Raw genomic sequence first — 20,922 nt, 5'->3', positions numbered from 1 at the left:
CCCTGTAATATAATACGTGGTCCAATTTAAAAATTATAGGTCAATATTAAGGTCCGATACCGTGCCGTTAGTTAACCTTCCGTTAGTCGCGCGCACCTCACAGGTGCATCCCTACTGCACTTCCACCTCCTTTGCCGTCAATAGATTTTTCCGGGGGTCGAGCCTAATGTTATGTTCCTAACTTTGGATTACTCAAATGTCCGTGTAAAACCGACCTTAGAACATGTCGATGGAGAGTTGGAACCGCTCAAATCACCCCTCTGGTGCAGCGCGACCATTGACGCAAGTATTATGGATATAATATTTTTATGAATTAAATATATATATTTTATCTCATTTTCTGTCCTTCTCAACGTAGCAGGTATAAATGGTCAAGTTATATACACAGAAAATGGTTACGGAGTAAAAAACCGCAGAACCTTCTTGCGTCAATTGGTTGAACATCTTGTGATGGAGGAAGAGATCCGACGCGGGAGCAAGAAAAATTTATCTTCGGTACTTCGCTAAATAAGTTTTTTGATATTTATCTCTCTAAAGAGTCTTAAATTGGTAACAATTAACTATTTAAACTAGACTAAATTTCATTTGGCTTTCAAAAAATCAGAAACACCTCATAGGTGCAACGCGACTAACCATGTCGGAAACAAGTGCGCGACTAACGGAAGGTTAATAAAAAATATTTAACTAAATGTTGCGTTTACGCACCTTTGGCTGAATAGGGGTTTACTGTATTTTTGCTGAAAGTTTCAAAAATAGTGTTCCAATTTATGTCCATTTTTTAAAATTAAAGCAACTATTAATTACTTTATTACGAATTTTTATTTAGAAAACTTAGTTTCCTAGAAAAGCTTAAAGATTTTAAAGCTTTAGGAACTTCGTTTGCTAGATATTTTTGCTAAATTATTCTTTTTTTTAGGGGGGGGGGAGCAAAAACAATTCTTAATTTAAATTTCCTTTAAGGAAAGCTTTATTTTATCATTCTGGTTTACATTTTTTTTCAATATATTTCCGTTTAAGAACTTTAAAATTTAACGGAATTTATTAAAGAATTAGCTTTCTTACTCAAATTACAGTAATATGTAAATAGTAATTTACAGTGGAAAACGTGCTTTAAAATTTATTTATAGATTCCTTTAAGTTCGCAAAATAAGATACGCATTACTTTCTTAAAATGGGATAGTTCCACCTCAGTTTAATAGATGGCACAACGAGTTCGTGTCAGAACAATATGAGGAATAGTTTCGTTTCTGTTTCGATTTCTTTTATCTCTTAATTTATCTACTAATTTATCATTTAAAGTTTCTGTTTCTAATTTGTAGCTACAAATAAGGATTTTTCCCTTTTGATTACAATAATATTAGTGAAGCTGGTTATTAGAATAATTAACTATTAAAGATCTGGTGTTCCTAAACTTAAAATAATTCAGTCTGCGTTTTGTTTAATTTTTTTTAGCTCTTCTGCACAATATTCAAGGTATTTATTTTATTGATTTTTTTTTTTAAATGTAACTGTATTTTATTCTCGTAAAAATTTATTTTTGAGACAAAATCGTAACTTTTTTATAAGGCTTTGCAATTTTTTATGTACACAATTTTATTACTAAAATTATTTACAGGTAATATAAGTTTACAATAGATATAAAACTAAGTTATATTAATTTTACTTTTTTAATATTAAAACTTATAATTACTCAATTTGTAATGCATAATTTGTAGTACTCTATTTGCAATGATTTCTTCATTGGTTTGACGGTTTGTTTCATTGATGTAAGTCTAGGGATTCTATAAAATCTTGTAGTCTTGGAAATCTGGGATAATTATCAAATTTTTACGGTTAAATTAAGTATTTAATAAGTGTGTTAAATGAAGTTGTAACTCAGTATGTCTAATTAATAAAAAATAAGAAACCCATATTAATTCATTACTCATAGTGGTTTCTTTCTGCTTCTCGAATTGCCTCATACAATCAATGGACATAGAACAAAAAGCGATGGAAAAAAAATAACATTCTCGGGAATTCAACTAACGGAATATATGTATTTCTCATTGCGTCACCAAAACATGATTACTGTAATTTTTATCTTTTTGTTCTTACATAATAAAAATTTTGGAGGTGGGGAAAATAACTTAACCATTCAAGTGGCCATAAAGTAAATCATCAATTCGAATTCAATGCCTCAGTTTTATATGATATTATGATTTTTTTTACACTTCAGCGATACTATCCAATTAGAGTCTTAGATTTATCTTAAATGTTGTCGATTTTTTTTTTCAACCTATGTTCGTAAATTTTTACCCAAATGATCCTTTAAAAGTATTTATTGCAGAAACAGAATCCGTAAAAAAAAATTTAAAAAAATCATATAAGTCTGAGCAATTAAAAAATGCACTTTATTTATTTTGCCCATCATACTATTTATTATAATAGAATAATTCAGTGAAGCCGCTAGACTTGTGAGAATCTACGGGTCGTTAAGTTCCAGGATTTCGCGGCAATTCCCGGTCCTTTTTAACTAAGAGCGGGTTCCTATTAAAAAAATGCTGATCTCCCATTTCAATTTGTAGCGTATAAAAACTGAATATTATATGATTAAGAAAAATTAGCGATGTGTAATTTAATAATAATGTAACAAGGAATTACAACCGTAATTTATACAGGACCGACCGAATATTGACTTCCGGATTCCGTATCAGTCCGTCATTCCGGTATCAGAATGTCCGGTTGTTGGCCACTCTCTCGGGGGCACTGGGTGGGCCAATGTTGCTCTCACAATAAGCAGGGCATATAGTACAGAGAAGAGAAGGAAAATCATCTATCCTTTATTCGGTATTCGAACCCCAGACCTTCCTGACTTGAGCCTCGCTCCTTAATTGTCTTTAAAAGGTCAAAATCAGGCAATCCTTTCAAAAGAAAATAAGAAACACTTCATCTTTTTTATATGTATCATTTCATTGTGCTGATTAGATCATTTAGAACAAAACTTTACTGAAAGTTGGACAAAACTAGCAAACACAAAGGTGTTCTCACGCGTTTTATTTTATTCTACTTATATTTAAATTTAGAAATTAGAGAAGTACAACAAAATCGCGCGAATTAGAAAACTAAACGAATCTCTTGTATGTCTTATCTTTAAGTTTAAAATTAGAAACTGAAAATACGCTAACTAGAAAATAAAACGAATTGTTCTATAAAAAATAAGCAGCTGAATAAATTTCTTAAATTTCTTCGCACTTAAAAAACTTTTTTTGCAATCAGAAATTTATTCTAAATTGGAAGTTTATTGCAAGTTTAATTTATTCTAAATTAGTAAAAATGGTAAGTTTATTTCAGCATGTCTTATTCCTCATAATAAATGCAGGTTTTTTCATGTTCTTTTATATTAGACGACTAACATTCGCTATTCATCAGTTTAGGAGCATTACTATTTTTTTAGAAGAGTAATTATCTTTTTTAAGTATAATATCGTTTGAATTATTTCATTGCTCTTGTTAAATGATAAATGCGCCACTTTGTTTTTCTTACATTTATTTCTCCGGTTGCAAAAATGCGATAAAATAGTAGTTAAATCGATGTTTCATCACCTTGGCGACGACGTCAGCTTAAAAAAAGTTCTTATTGGCTAACGAATTATAAACTGTAAGTTTTATTTCGTTGTTACCCAAATAATTTGTTTAAACTACTAGTTGGAATTTTGTTGCTGAAAACTTTTGAGATCGGATAATATTCAGCACTTGTAGTTAAGGTAAGCTAATGTAATTTATCTGTGGTGAGTATAGAAAATTATTAGAAATAAACATGAGTGTCTATTAACATCGATGATTTTCTATGGAAGTAAGAAAAACTGTTGACATTTTCAATTCTTTAAGGTGCTTTTATCTAATCTTTCTTTTTATGCTGTTAGAAATAAACAGATTGGAAATTGTTGCTATGAGTTTTCATAACGTTATTTAATATTTAACTTCAGCTATTATGTACTTGCAAGTACATTGAAATCTTTCTTTTATAGGGTAAAAGTTTTTTATTATATGTACTTATTATGGGTTGATCTTTTTCTGATACTTTGTAAGCCGGATTCATAGTAAATTAAATTATTTATTATTATAGTTCTTGTTGTTGTTGTTAACCTTTAGGGCAGAGGGGGGGGGACATAATTCTTTTTATTTTTATTATTTGGGATATACATTTTATTTCGTGTGCAACTGAGTAACTTGTTAAATTTTCTTTTGCTCAGATAAGGAAAAAAAAAAAAAAATTTTTTTGTTGATTTTTTTTTTTTCTGAAGAAAATAAATACACGAAACTTAAATATCGTCCTGTTAAAAATTCTTTACCATCCCTTAACAGTATTAAAATATTTTCGCGTACATCAATAAATTTTAATTTGTAAATTTTTCACAAAAAAACTGTATATGATAATAAAAAAAAGAAGAAAAAAGAAACTGAGAGTTTAAGCGAAACTTAGTTTCCTGAAAACGGTGCTTAGTATTTCACTTTTAAATAAATAATGTAAAAGAATTATTGCGTGGTGAAAGAAAAAAACTGTTTTCAGCAGTGTGTTAAAAAAAAAAAATGCAAAGGTTTATTTGAGTTATTGATAAGACAATTTCAACCTATTCTTCTATTTGTTTATAAAAAATAACTAAATAATTGCTTTTAGCCAAATAATTAAGATGATAGTTGATACATGTTTTTCCCCCTGATGAAGAAAAAAAAAAATTTTTCTTTTGTCTCGTTTTTATTTTTTTTTTTTTTTTTTTTTTTTNTTTTTTTTTTTTTTTTTTTTTTTGTATTAATGATTGATTCTAATTATTCACTTTTGTATACGATGTCATTAAATGTTAAATATTTTAATTGGATGTCTTTATTAAGAACTTTCTTTAGAATCCTAGATTTTTTTTTATTCATAGTTCATCAAAGTCATTACAAATTTTTTTTCGTTTAAATAGCTAATTTTTAATTGCGATGTAACTGTCGCGGGGAAAAAAAAATTATTGAGAAGAGATTGTGGGGGTTGGCAAGCGATATCGAGCAGAGGCCGAAACTCTCGAGTAAAAGTATAAAATTTGAGGTTTATTTCAAATTTAAGATACTATAACTGTGATTGACTGTGAAAAAATTATATTTTTTCATTTTTAGGAGAAGAAAAAAAAAGAATAAAATAAGAGTGCTGAGGGGGTACTTATATTAGTTTTTTTTTTTTTTTTTTTTTTCAGTATCCCAAACATGGTTCACTCTAGGTTCACCTGAACTAACTTTTTCTGATCTTTAAATTGCTTATGTACATGAAAACTCCATAGCAGGATTGCGGCGACATTGTCGCAGAGCGTTACAGAATTTTTCATTTAGGAATGAAAAAATTTTAATTTTCCTTTCTGCATAATTCTTCGATTTTTTTTTTTTTTTTTTTTTTTTTTTTTTTTTTTTTTTTTTTTTTTTTTTTTNTTTTTTTTTTTTTTCTGCAGAATTTTTTTTCAAGGATTTATTTCTTGCGCATCAGAGAGGAAAGAAATAATCGTCGTTTTCTATTCTCATTTTGGATTGGAAAAAAAAGGCCGTAATGACTGGCTTCAGCTAGAATTTCAAATTAATAATATAAAATAAAAAAAAATCAGAAATCGCGAAAGATAGCTCTCTCTAGAAATTCGAAAAATTTTTTTTTTTTTTTTTTCTTTCTTATTTGAGTATCTCTTTTTTTTTAAAGAGTCTTATTCGCGTTATTTCGTCGTCGATCTTTATTTTGGAGTTACTGCGCGGATTTTATGATTTTTAATTTATGTACGAATTTTAATTTACCATCGTTTAATTTATTTACGAATTTTAATTTTTGTAAAGTAATTCGAAAGAGGAAATACCTAGTTCATTTTTCCGCCTACAAAATGCGAGAAAGCTCCTATAATATTAGAATTAAAATATACTTATACAACTACAAATTTTTATACATTTTTATTTTATACTTTCTTCTCTAAACACAACATTTCTGTTACTTTAAATTAGTAATTGTTATAATTAAAAGTATCTTTAAAAAAAATATTAATGCTAGGGAACAAATTCTGCCGCAGGACATGAAAGAGTATTTGCCATGAAGAATTTCTCCCTTGATATAACTTCCTCTTAATGAATTATATAGAGTAAACATAGTAGATAATTGAGGCTGATTTCAACTATTTTTGACATGAAATGGACTAAAAACAACAATTATAAATAAATCGCCAAATAGGCAAAGGAGGTCTTTATAAATACTAGATAATTGCCGGCGTGGGTGGTCTTGTTTTTGTAAACAGCGGAAACATCACCCTGTCACCTTGTTGTGGAAGGACATGACATTTTTACTTTTCGAATAGACAGAGAAAGCATCTCTATTTTTCTTCTTCTTTTTTTTATGCTTTCTCCAATTTCGGCATTTCCCAAAAGCGGAATCGTTTGAAATGTCGGCGCTTTTTCTGATAAAAAGTATGAAATATACGAGTTTTTATTCTGGAATTTAGGAGATCCCCTCTTCTGGATTTGATAATGAATAAGCCATTCATAATTCCTGCATCTTGTTTTATGTATACAACAATTATTATTATTCGGTTTAAAAACAACGTTTTTCTTTCCACTCTCAAAACTATTTTTTTATGTGTTATGTTTTATATGTATCAAAAATAACGTTAAAATTGTTAGAGAATTCTGGGAAAACCATAAATATACTTTTAACTGTGAGAACTCATTCATTCATTGGAAAAAAGCACTGTAAGAAACTTCATTTGTTTTTCATGGCGCGTCGCGTTTTTAAAAAGTGCTTAAAGGTGCTTATTTTCGATTTTCGTACTTTAAAGGCTTGAAGGTGCTTTTTTCATTATTTTTTTAAAAAGTGCTTAATTTTCCCTTTTCGAAAATGAGATTTTTTCTTTTCTTTACCTTGTCGATTTTCGCGACGTATTATGCATAAGCGTGCTTTTCATATTGTTCTATTCAACGTTTTCGCAATTTATTCAACCGCAATCCATTTTGTCCTATCGTCGGTCCATATAGCGTATGAAAACGCCAATCATTTTACATGTTTGTTGAAATACTTGCGAGTCCGCGTGTGCGTCTATTGAGCTGAGTACGGTGAGATTCTAGGACTCTCATGTGCAACTCTGCTGCATTTTGCAAGATATTCACAATTTCACAGGCTTCCTCTCCCCCCTCTGAAATAGAACCGAAAAATCTTTCGATCTTTTTACGGTGGCTAATATAACCTAGAGGAAGTTCTTTGTCAGAAACTAGTTATTTTATCATAATCATGTAAATTGTTTGAAAATTATTTTGCATTTTGTTATTGTATATAGTACTTAAAAATATTATTAGTGCTTCAAAAATACTTTTAAAGGTGCTTATTTTTGTTAAAAATTTTGGCTACGCACCCTGTTTTTGTTACACATAGTAACATAATTTCGTTCTTTTTTTTTTATCGTGTCATTATATATAGATGTCGGGTCTCAAGTTTAGCACTAGATAGACTGAAACTCCAAATTAGATTGTTAAAGTGTAGATTAATTAGACGTCCGAAATCTAAAAATCAATCATAATTAATTTAATAAAAACCTATAATAGATTTGGCTATCAAAATTTTTTGGTATTTTATACGATTTGGTTACCGAAAATATTCGATTTAAACTTATATATTAGTTTCTTAGATAATTAAGTTTCCTTCTATCAATAAATAATAATTATATCTATGTTGAAATACTTTTTTTTAAAAAAAAATAAAATCGGCATATATCTTATATCCAAACCTGCCAAAACACGTAAGGGAGCACTCTGGCCTCTCCTGTCATTCTAGGTAAAAGGTTCTATCTATACGTTTCTCTAAGAATAACACATGAATGATTTAAGACGCATTTAAATTGTATCAAAGTATAAAAAATCAGAAATACGCGAGTTTCAAAAAGTCGTTTTTTGAATTACAAAGCAACGTGAAACTAGAGGTGCCAAATCGGCTTAATCTGCTGTTTGGTACAAACCAAATCAAATACTTCTCAAAAATGTCCTTTTTCGGAAAAAATAAATAAAATGTACGTGTTTTTTTTCGTGTTTTGTTTTTTTTGAATTTAAACTTGTGCTCAGAGACTCGTTCTGATTTTACCGAACGGATAATTTGCACAAACATTTGGTGTTTGGATTATGGTGCCAAGGTTTCTGGAAAAAATATAATTTGAAACTTTTCCATAACTAACTCTGTAACACAATAAAAAAAAAGATGACTGCTAAAAATATTTAAAGAATATTTTGTTTACAACCTGCATACTCTGTGGTCATAATGCATACAGCTCTGAATTCTCTGTGGACATATAAATGATGCATACATGCGAATTGTCAGGCCACAATTCGCATGTATGCATCATTTCAATATGGTTTTAGTGTTGCATCGTCATCCATCGGCGATGTTTCAAATTGTTTTCTTTACGGATGAAACGTCGGGACCATGACCTAAATAATAAATATTTGAAGTTTCATTCGGATCGGGGTTTTATTTATTTTTTTCCTTTAATTTTTTTTTTTTTTTATAACCATTGTTGAACAAGCCTACCCAATTTTGAGTTTACGACTACCAGTGTTCAACTCCTTAGCCTTTTAATTTTGAACCCAAACCAGAAGACAAGGGAACTCCTGGATTAAGTGCTGGGAGAAACTTGTCTTCGTAGAGGACTTTTTTGATGGAACTAACCCCCATTTGGAACTAACCCCCATTGAGAGGAAAACCTCCCACCGTTAGAATGACGGCAAGGGGACTCTAACCCATGATCCATCTACCACTGAGAATATTTTACTTCAGCACTGTGAACGCGGTGCAAGCCGGATGCGGAATTCGTATCGACCAGCCATCCCAAGACAAAATTTTTGTGTTTTAACAAATCATTTTGATGGTTTATGTTGGTTGTTTATGTGTGATTCAAGATGGTCCAACATCATTTGATGGTCGCCATCGTCCAACATTTTTCATTATGTGTTTGTGGTTTTTGATATGCCAACAAACTTCCATCATTCCTTGATGAAAAATGCTACTTTAATGCTATGATGGTTAACCATCAAGAGAAGTTTGATTCTCATGAACCAATAATCCATGATGATTCCAACTATACGTTTCCACGATGGTTTAATTTTAATTCTTGTTGGTTCTTAAGAATATACCATCCATACAATTTTTTTTTTTTGTGTTGGCCCATTTATTATAAATCAGTCCGAATTCCTACATTGGTTTGATGGTTATTCATGATCGTTCCAACATTTGATTTCTAAGAAATTATGATGGAAATTTCTGATGGCTTAATTTGAACAAACTATCAAGTTGCTATTCTTATGTTGGACCATCATAAATCAGTCCGAATACCTACTTTGGGGTGATGGTTACTTAGGTTGGTTACTATCAAAAAATATGATGGTTGATGATGGAATTATTGATGGTTGGACCATTAATAGAAAACCATCAAAATTTTTGAATTGGGATCGCTGGGATTCGAACACGGTTTACCTCATTGGAAAGCTAACGCTCTGTCCCCTGAGCCATCACGGCTCTTTTGGATCCGTTTAGTTGAATCAGAGCTATCAGCCTCTCAGTACCTTCGATTTACTAACAACCCGGTATAATTGCACATTTCCAGTTTGCTAAATTAGCCTGTTAGTGTAAACCGTTGGAATATAAGTATGTCTAATTTAAACCGTTTTTTTCTTTTTTGTTAATAAATGTATCTATATAATAAGTATGTCTAATTCAGACCGTTTTTTTTTCTTTTTTAAAAAATTCTGTTAACGTTTGATTATAGTACTTACTGGTTGTTTTGTCTGTTTCAGGTAATAACTTTAATGAGCTTGGAGCTCTAAATGGGAAGGAACAGGAAAGTTAAGCAGTATGCCACTCAATCATCCCAGAGTGATTCTGAAGAGAACGGAAACCATTGCCCTGTAGAATTCCTCACCTCTGATGATTTTAAGGTTGTTCTGCCCAAGCGACATAATAAACGATCTCCAGACGCGCCGGAAGATTTCCCTTACACTTCGAGGTCCCGAAACAACTCCTGCAGGATCAGCGTCTGTTCCGAAGAAGCTGACGTGGGCTGCTACTCCAGTTTTTGGATGAGCAAGTCTCACTCCATCGACAAGCCTGCTAATGGAAGCTCCACTGATTGCAAGGATACGACATCGGAAGACGATAAGGAAGAATCTATACTTGCCCTCATAGCTGGTTTGGAAGTCGAGACTGCCGAACCTGATGCTGACTGTGATAATGAGTCGGAGGACGAGAAATTGCTCAATGAGATCGCCAACGCCACGAGCAGTGATTGCTCAGAGACTCGTGAATGTGAAATTAACTGTGATAAAAATTTGTCTGCTTGTGATGGAAGCAGCGACAAGCGGGTGCTTTTACAAGAAAATAAACATTCTGTGAATGGAACTATTGATAATTGTAACCCTGATTGTTTAGTCGATACGCGAAATGTGCCTGAAGTCCTAGACTTAAAGATAAAATTCTCGGATGAACCTAATGCCGAAAGCTCTAGTCCAAGTAATGTTGATAATGTTACTAAATCTAAAAGTCATAAAAAGAAAAAGAGGCCTAAGAATAAAGCGAATAAAGAGGCAACTGATGAGGTAGGTCGATCTCGCCAAAATACAACTCCTTCCTCAGAGAATTCTCCCACTGAGTGCCCAGCCGTACCTTCGTTTGATACGGGTGATAGTAGTAAGCAAGATAGGAAGAAACTGAGTAAGAAAAGACTTGCTGCCATTCACGAAGCTCTTCGAAAAGCCAAAGAAGAAGAAGAAAAGTGGAAGCGGGAAGAGGAGGCTAAAAGAAAGGAGGCAGAAGAAGCTGAAAAGAGAAGGCAGGAAATTGCAAGGCTGGAGCAGGAAAAGAAAGAGAAGAAGAAGTTAAAGGAGAAAGCAAGAAAGGAGAGGCTGAAATCTGAAGGACGTTTGTTGTCCAAGTCCCAAAAGCAGGCTAGAGCGCGGATGCAAGCAACTATCGAAATATACAGGCAGCAGGGTGTGGACATTCCTCAGATCGGTGAGAGACCAGAAAAGAGTGTTCGAGTTGGCAGCTACAAAAGTACCGTTCGAAGAAGGTTCGATTCGACTCAGTCCGACAGGAGTGAAGTGAGTCGCAACAAAACTGAGTCGTTTTCGTCGCAAGAATCGAAAGAAAGTTTCTCTGATATTCCGAACAGTTTCGAATCCAAAGAGTCTCTCGATTTCATTTCAATCGGGTCTCTCGCTACCGAATCAGATACGGGTCATTACAGCTTTTCTGAGGATTCGGATGCATTGGACGACGACAATCTTCCCTCCGAAAAGTCATTGGAATCGGAGGCCAAAGAATCTGCCGCAAAACCAACTCAGACTGACGTCAAAACGACCTCGTTGATAAGCGAAACAGTTATGGAAGACAAAGAGTCCGAATCGAGACTGAGGTCACCTGTGATATGCGTCTTGGGTCACGTGGACACGGGTAAAACGAAGTTGTTGGACTATATAAGAAAAACTCATATTCAAGATTCCGAAGCTGGTGGCATCACTCAGCAGATCGGAGCCACAATGATTCCACGAAACGCCTTGAAAGAGAAGTGCAAAATGGTTAAAGACTTTGATACATTTAATGTGGAAGTGCCTGGCTTACTCGTAATAGATACTCCTGGTCATGAGTCTTTCAGAAATTTGCGTTCGAGGGGAACGTCTCTTTGTGATATCGCTGTCCTGGTCGTTGATATAATGCATGGTTTGCAAGCCCAGACTTTGGAGTCTTTAAATCTCTTGAAGGCAAGCAAAACACCTTTTATCGTCGCCTTAAATAAATTAGATCGCATATACGGCTGGAAAAGTATTGAGAACGCCGATATCGTCGAGGTAATTCAGAGTCAAAGCGAAAATACCCTTTGGGAATTCAAGAAGAGGTGCCAAGATATAGTTCTTCAGTTCGCCAAAGAATGTTTGAACGCTGCGTTGTATTATGAGAATTCAAATCCCCGAACATTTGTTTCAATGGTCCCCATATCGGCCGTAACTGGAGATGGAATGGGCAACATTTTGAGTCTTCTAACTCAGCTCACGCAGTCTATGATGTACAAGCAACTGATTTACTCTGACGAGTTGAAAGCCACAGTTTTGGAAGTCAAAGTAACCCCTGGCTTGGGAACGACAATCGATGTGATCCTAGTCAATGGCCAGCTTCGAGAAGGTGATACTATCGTTCTCGCTGGACAAGATGGTCCTTTTGTCACTCAGATTCGCTCACTTCTTATGCCGCATCCTCTGAAAGAACTAAGGGTGAAAAATCCATACATAGATTATAAAACTGTAGAGGGTGCTCAGGGTGTCAAGATCTCTGGCAAGGATTTAGACAAAACATTAGCTGGTATGCCACTTTATGTGGTTCAGAATCCCAGCAAAATGGAGGCACTTAAAAATGAAATGTCCCAGCTTATAAGTCTTGCAGTGAATCACATTAAAACATCTGAACGTGGAGTTTACGTACAAGCGTCCACTCTGGGATCTTTGGAAGCTTTGTTGGACTACCTCTCGGAATCGGGGATACCATACTTCGGTGTCAAGGTGGGTCCTGTAGTGAAGAAGGACGTCATGAAAGCGTCCATAATGTTGGAACACGACAGTCAGTATGCGACCATACTCGCTTTTGACGTCAAGGTAGACAAAGACGCCCAAGAGCTTGCTGATCATCTGGGGGTGAAGATCTTGCACGCTGACATAATCTACCATCTATTCGATATGTTCGTTGAACACAGAGAGAATCATCTGAAGAAGCTGGATGAGAAACGGCATCTTGCCGTTTTCCCTTGCATCCTCACACTGCTGGCCAAGATAACGGCAGATTGCAGTTCTCCCTTAGTATTGCACGTGACTGTAGAGGCTGGAGTGCTGAGAAATGGAACGCCCCTGTGCGTTCCCAAGCGATCTAATCTCGACATCGGAACGGTTACTTTGATTCAAGTAGATGGTCAAACTGTTTTATGTGCCAAAGAAGGCCAGAGTGCCTTGGTGACTGTTGACAGTGATCTTCATCAGCCGTTGGAATTGGAACCTGATGACAATTTGGTGAGTCGTATCAGTCGACAATCCATCGATGTACTCAAAGAGTACTACAAAGATGAGCTCAGCCCTTCAGATTGGCACTTAATGAGTGAGCTGAAAAAAGTTCTTAATACTACCTAGGTGGTTTTTCATCTGGTCATTTTTTTAGATAGCTCGATGAAGTGCTTTTCCGTTGTTTGTTTGTAATCGATAGTTCTGCTCAAACTTATTTTAAACTGCTTACTAAGTGATGCATGAGATATGACTTTGCTTTAGGTTTAAATTTACTATCATTTCGGCGGTGTCTGAATTAGTTAATTATGCCACGTTTCGATGTTAGGCCTAAAACTTGTGTTGGAATTATTATTGAACTAGGGTTTTTCTGTAATATATATGATTTTTGGTACTTAAAAATGAAACTTAGCAAAGCTAGGAATTTTACCTTTTTAATTGAGTCTTTAGTTATAAAATAGCAATTAGAAAAATAAGCCATTTGTTGAAAATTATAGTTTTAATGTAAAAGGTATGTTTTCTGATATTACCCGATTTTTTTTTCTCAATTGCTGCAAATGTATGTAATAGAATATTTTACACGAAACGATCTTTTGCAGTTAACTATCCGAGTTCAAAATAATTGGATTGAGAGTGTGCCCCGGAAATTGTGTTTATTTTGAAATTTAGGTTATTACTGTATTGAGTAAATGAGAAAAACTTTCTATTTTTACATGCCAAATCTGTTGATGTTACTTGAAAGTACTGCTGAAAAACTTTGTGATACATAGTTTTGTTTTTCTTTTTATCATGTTGTAAGTTTTACTCTATACCGGTATCTTCATGAGGTGAAAAAAAAATTGTGTCTTTGTATAAAATAGTTCCTATTCTGGTACGTGGTTTCCTTCGATAGTTGATGCCAATTTCACTCCCAGATATTTTTTAACCTTTCAATTAGAAAACGGTATCATTAAATTATAAATTATGTTATAGGAAATTATTGAGGCAATAGAAAATACGTAAGAATGACGTCACATGTGTGGATTATACTTAAAGGATTTTAGATGATTAATTCTCCTGCGCAATTATCATAGGCGAAATTTATCGTTTGGAAATTGTATATCAGTTCAATATCGTTTGAAAATGATCTATTGAGGCAATTAATAAATCTTTTTTTTTTTTTTTTTGCTGAGAAATATGTCAGTCACATCTGAAAGATTTCTCTTGTGTTTGATGTGAGATACATATTTTTTTGCAATTAAAATATATTTTCTGGTGCGGGAATTTGTTCTTTTATTCGATTCCCGTACCAGATTATCTTCAAAATTAAAAAAATATATTAGACAAGACACGAGGAAATCTTTGAAGAAGTTCGCGTGTCTTTCGAATTAATACTGACGAAAATTTCTAATATTGGAATCGTATCAACCATGAACTCAATTTTCTTTCATTTCACCACTGAAATTATGTCATTCTTGGTTTTTCATGGCTGGCGTCGATGCTGTGAAATTTTCACTGATGGCATATTTGCAGGTCACAGTGTGTATATAAGATAACGAATTTTCGGTGGTAGATGGCATTAAAATACCAAAATCTAAAATTTCGGAAAGAATTTTGTGTCATTTCATTCAACCCTATTCCATAAATGTTTCAGAATTTGACCATTTTTCGGGAATTGAGCTGTTTACCAATTCCTTTACCAGAAAGTTAATTGCTTTAGCTGAAAATTCCCAAGGGAATGCTAAATAGAGAAACGAGTGAAAGGTTTCGGAAAAATTTTCGCAATTTATTGCCGAGCATAGTGATTGAGTATCATAATGTTGTCAGCAATTGTTAGGTAAATTGCAAATGATTATTTTACTTTATAAAATAAAGTTTAGGTAAAACTTTCAATTCATTATTGCGCACGAAAAGAAGCAATTTTTATTTCCCTAAATTGATCTTTTAAATTTATTTCAGAATTGGTAATTTATTCTATGTTTGTATTCGAAATTTTTTTTTTTTCAAATTCTTAATGTAATTTAAATTTTTCTTACGTCTTTGTGATTATCGAAGTGATATCAAATCTTTTGTGAAAATCAAATGCTTGTGATATAAACTTCAATTGTTATCGACATAGCCTCATTATATTAATAAGGTACGTCTACGTACTTCATAATACCTCTACGGACCAAATTAGTTGACTGTGGAAAATGAGCTAAGGTGAAATTGGTATCGATTTAGTTAGGCCTAATTATTTAGAACAGTTTGTTAAATGAATGTTTTAATTTTTTCTTCTTACTTTTGTTGCCATACATATCGTTTTGTGTTTATTGCTTAGGGCTTGTCTTAATTTGTGCTTTCCTTTTTTTAACAAGTTTTTTTTCAAACATTTTATATTATCATGGATGCTAACCGCTTTAAATTTAAAGCCATTTTATCTAATATTTAATATTTTGTTTATGTTCCCTTATTTTTATACTTTTCATAAGCGCCGTCTTGTTTTCAATGTAGATAATTGTTGCAATATTTTTTTGTACAGAAACGATTTTTTTTTATTAACTTGGCAGTTATATTCTATGCAAGTTTCGGATATTTTTATAAACTTTTAATTTTTTTTTATTAGAGTCCGGATTTTTGATGATTCATAAAATCCCCATAAATATCCGTAAAAAAATGCTAAATTTTTTTTCTTCTTATAAATACAATAAAGCCTTTTTAAAGTAAAAATATTATACTAAAATAATGTTTTTTATAATATTTGTTTTATAATAAAACAAAGTTTTTTTATAAACACCAGCAATGTGTTTGAATAAAGCAGCTATATTATACTAAAACAATGACTCTTTAAAATTATTTTCATTCAGATCAAAATCTATGAAGCAATGCAATATGTTCGTTGAAGTTTGAAATGTTATGTTATTTCCTTTTTTGTTGTTATTATCAATAACAAACAGGAAAATTTATTGACCTCAGAACATTTTGCATTTCAATTTTAATGAACATAAAAAGTTCCAATAATGCTTTATATCAAAATTTCATTGGATTATAAAAAATATTTTTAGTATTTTAAAATTTAAAAAAAAATTAAGAAAATATTGAAGAAAAAAATTAAAAGAAAATATCGCATAATGTTTTAAAGAAACCCCTAAAAATCTAAACAAAAAAAAATATCCAAGATTTAAAAAAAAAAATTATGAAAATATAGAAGAAAAAAATTAAAAGAAAATATCGCATAATGTTTTAAAGAAAGCCCTAAAAATCTAAACTAAAAAGCAAATATCCAATAATTCAAATGTCATCGAAATCCGGGCCTCATTTGTAATTCTTTAAATAACTTCTAATCGCTGCTATTCAATGTATGTGAGTTTATAGGTAAAAATTAACTTTCAGGATATCATTGAAATGTTTCAGTTGAGGATTTCATAATACTCCTCTGAATACAGAAAATAATCCCCGCAGATTAGCATCCCTGTATTATAGTACAAGTAAAGATTTTGTGTGTTTTGTATATTTTATTTTTAACATTGTGTCTGTTTTGTTTATTTGTATGCAAACGCATAGCTGTATTTGTTTGCTTTTACATTTTATTCAGAGTTAAATTTTTATTTGTTTATCTACTTTTTTTTTCTCAATTTTATGTTTTAAAAGAAATTTAAATATTTTTGATTTATATCTGAGTGGAGAAGTATTTTTTTTTTTTTTGCTTGTGTTCAATTTTCTACTAAATTATTTTTTTAAAATAATTTTACTGATTTCATATCATGTTTATAATTCTAATATTGTATGCTGGTTTTTCCCTTTTGTAATTGTAGTTATTGAAAGGGTTAAAAACTCTTTGCTGTAATAATTCAATGAAGGAAACCACTCAGCTCTTTCCTATAAATTTTGTGTTTGAAAATATTATTAAAACGAAAAAGTGTTCACGGCTCATACTTGTCATTTTTTTGAAGAGAAGTATTTTTCGAAATAAAAACACTTAAAATCATTTTTTGTGTTTTCTTTCAAATGGAATTTTTGTCTGTATTTAAATATTTACCACTAGAAAGATAAGCTTACAAATTATTACTCATCAAATTTATGATTCATGCTCTTTATAAATACAGTCCCTGGCCAAATTATTAGACGCACTATAAAATAAGATTCTATGTAAAATCTTAATTCAGTACAGAACCTCTTTTCCGGAAATCAGAATACCAGAAAACCGGAACGAAATTCGATGCATTTTCCCGCCATTTAATTAAAAAAAAATTTCCTCAAAATATTTCAGAATTCTTTTTTTTTTTTTAAAAGATGTTTACCATCATTTTAAAAATAATCATTAGTTTCCTACACTATCAAAAGAAGTATGAGTTTTTTTTAATTATTCTAACTATATATATATATTTTAGTTGAGTTTGACAATAAAAAAAAACTGTTTTTTGTAGCGATTCAGAAAACCGGAAAAATCAGTTATCCGGAATAGCGATGATTCCGATCGTTCCGAATGATCGGTTTTCTACTGTATAAGGCTATACAGCGTTATTGCTTCTACGAGACTGAAACCTGTTACCTCTTGTTTACGTTCGTGTATCGATTGTTTAAATTAGACGATATATGATAAAAATTCGGTGATTGGATAAATTGGACGATATAATATAGAATATTTATTATATGAGGTAATATATTAGTATATTACAATAATTAGATCCAATTATGAGACACTGTAGTGTTTTAATAATTACATGTTTTGCAAGAGTTTATATGCAATACTTTCATATTTAAACATGCATGTAATCGGTTTTCATTCGGGAATTTTTTATATACTTCCTATATGTGTTTATTTTTAACGTATTGCATTACAATGTTAACCAAGTGATACACGAAAAGTGTAAACCGGTTTCAGCCGCTTAAAAACGCTAATGTTGTATAGCATCACTTAATAATTAAGATTCTACTTAGAATCCTATAGTGCGTCTAATAATATCGCCAGGTACTGTAGACCAGTGTTCCCCAATCCCCGGTCCGTGGATCAAATGGTACCGGGCCACCCATTTTTTTGAAACTGAATTTAAATTCCTAGGCTCTTACCCCAAATTAAAAATATCTGTGTTCCATTAAAATTTTATTTATTAAAAAATAGGGCCCCTGAAGGTAGTGACATAAATTTTTTAATGATTTAAAACGATTACCCCCAGATGGAACCGTCTCATTGCAAAGAAACAAGCTCAGGGTTTTCATTGATTTTTCGTTCTAGTAAATTAAAATGTTAAATCATTTTATATTTATTTTTTTGATGTAACTGCATTTTATTTCGAAGGCATGTTTAAATTAAATTAAAATTAATAAATTAAAATAATCTTAAATATAAACAATCAATTCCCCCCCCCAATCGGGCAGCGGTAAAATTATCAAACGTTGACTGGTCCGCGGTAATAAAAAGGTTGGGGAACACTGCTGTAGACTACGACTTCTGAGAGTTACGATATTTCCTTACTCTTAAACTCTCCCTTATAATACTTCCAACAAATCTTGCCTTTCCAAAAGACAAAATATTCGCCGACGCAATTTTGAGCTTACGACTATCAATGTTCGATTCCGTAACCTTGCAATTTTGAACCCAATCCAGAAGACACGGAAACTCCTGGATCAAGAAGTATAGGGAGAACTACCGGCATTCGCTTTGGATGGGGAGGAAGACCTCCCACGGTTAGACTGACGGTAAGGATACTTTTTTTTCTTTTTCTTCCAGACGTGGACGCGTACCTACACCCTTGTGCAAATTAATTGAAACAAACTTTTTTTTTCGTGTTTTTTAAGGAAGATGTTTTGGGGTTGTTTCGGTTACAATGGGGTTGGACCTCTGCAGCCTATTGACGGTATGATGCGTTCTGAGCAGTACATTACTATTCTGGGTAAGAAGGTTATTCCAGAGTTGAAGAAACGATACTCTGATGGAACAGGGATTTTTCAACAGGATTTAGCTCCTTGCCATACGTCCAAAATTGTCAAGAAATTCATGTCTGAGAATCAAATTGAGACATTGGAATGGCCAGGGAACTCTCCGGATATCAACCCAATTGAAAATTTCTGGGCCATAATCAAGAATCGCTTACTAAATATGGACTGTACAACTATGGAGTAGCTAATCACGGCGTTAATTCATGTGTGGTACAAGGACACAAATATTATAAATGACTAAAAAATTAGTGGAATCCATGCCGAATCGTGTCCAAATGTTAATATAGTGTCATGGAGATAATATTATGTACTAAAAATTTTTGAGTTTGTATAAATTTAAATAAAATAGCATTTTCTTAGTTTTCTGAATTTATTGAGTTTGTTTCAATTAATTTGCACAAGGGTGTAGGTTTGCAAAACCCTTAACCGTATAGTCCACGTCTGGACGACAGTCTAGCTCGCACAAAAGTAAACCATTACAAAATTCATAACTGCACAATAAAGATGATACAGATGACAATAATGCGTAAATTTATAAAAAAAAAAAGAAAGAAAAATTTGCAGCAAAGAGAACAATAAATGAAGCGAATTTTGTTATATACATAATAATTGAAAAAAAAAAGAAGCAAAAAGAAAACAAAGAAAATGTAAACGAGGACGAAATTTATAATGACGGACAAAATCAAAAACTGTTAAACACTATCAAGATTACATAAAAAGTCAGGTTTAATTAAAATTTTAATAAGGAGTCGTTTTCTGCTAGAAAATTCATTACTTTAATTAATTTAGAGTTTAATGTTTTATTTGTAAGAAAGTTTTTTTTGCCAAATATGTAAATTATTAATGTTTGAAAGTCGTGTATGCCGTGATATTGTGTATAGACAAGTTGATAAGTAATGCTCTGGTTGACCACAGGTACAAAGGTTTGTATCCGAGATATGAAGGTAATGAAAGAAGGAAGGAAAAGGGCAGTGACCTGTTAGGAACCAGGTGACTTGTTTAATTGGAATTTAATTAAAGTAGTTGACATTATTGATGATGTTAAACAGACGTCTTCCTCTATCGGAATTATTCCATTGGTTTTGCCAATTACTAGATAAAGAATTTTTAAGAGATTGTTTTAGGTGTGAAACATGGAGAGGAAAGGAATAATTTTTAATGCTTTGTGTTGCTTTTTTGGCCAATTCGTCCGCTCTCTCATTACCTTCTTTATTGTTATGCGCTTTAATCCAAGAGATTTGAAGTCCCGCCGTGGACTGATCGTTAAGACACGGTTCCCAGCAGATCACCGAAGTCAAGCATCACTGGCTACGGTCAGTGTGCGGGTGGGTGACCACTTGGATCAGTCTGCGTAGGGACCGAGGGTGTGCGGTATTGGTCCTCGTTAAACTGTGCTACCGTAAAGTGCTCGACTTCGCGTGCAGGTCGTCGGGCCACCGAAGTGGAGGCGCCACCCCCTCTGCAGAGGATCAAAATTGTGATGGCATGTCTTCGGATCATCCTCCGGGATGTTTCCCAGACCGTCGCCAATAGCCCATTGTGCAGCTCTAGTGCGACGTAAATTAACAACAACGAAGAGATTTGAATCGCGGTGTCCATTAGTGCATGTTGAATGTCTTTGGTTAGGTAGGGACACTCTAACCCAAGATCCGTTTACCCCTGAAAATACTTTATGTCAAGACTGTGGTCGGTGCCAGCTAGGTGCGGAATTCACATCGACCAGCCGTTGCTGGGATTCGAACCCGTTCACCTTATTATTAAGCGAGTGCTTTATCCCCTGAGTCTCCCCGGCTCTCACTATATGACGTATTTTGTTACCGTCATTAAACAGACGACTCTATTTTGTGTTTATAACTACCAATGTTCAACTCCGTATGTTTTTAATTTTGAACCCAATCCCGAAGACAAGGGTACTCGTGGATTAAATATTGGAAAAAATTTGCTTTCGTGAAAGACTGTTAGATAG

At 32.7% G+C, this 20,922-nt stretch overlaps 1 protein-coding gene across 5 annotated transcripts in view; it reads left to right on the top strand.

Moving 5' to 3' along the window:
* The window catches only part of LOC107439038 (eukaryotic translation initiation factor 5B), a 25,604-nt gene extending 9,492 nt beyond the window's left edge, over positions 1–16,112 (top strand). For 2 of the 5 annotated variants that reach the window (XM_043046299.2, XM_043046303.2), the window contains exon 2: positions 9,816–16,112. In XM_043046299.2, the coding sequence (XP_042902233.1) occupies positions 9,846–13,187 (3,342 nt within the window). In that variant the 5' untranslated portion in view covers positions 9,816–9,845 and the 3' untranslated portion in view covers positions 13,188–16,112. Of the gene's footprint in view, positions 1–1,449; positions 1,474–3,650; positions 3,743–3,810; positions 3,832–9,815 lie in introns of those variants that run through there. The other 3 variants (XM_071186783.1, XM_043046300.2, XM_043046302.2) reach the window with 3 other exon arrangements.
* The last annotated feature ends 4,810 nt before the right edge of the window (positions 16,113–20,922 follow it).

This window comes from Parasteatoda tepidariorum, chromosome 10 (assembly GCF_043381705.1).
Source record: "Parasteatoda tepidariorum isolate YZ-2023 chromosome 10, CAS_Ptep_4.0, whole genome shotgun sequence".
Lineage (NCBI taxonomy): Eukaryota > Metazoa > Arthropoda > Arachnida > Araneae > Theridiidae > Parasteatoda > Parasteatoda tepidariorum.
This window is presented reverse-complemented; position numbering and strand designations above follow the sequence as displayed.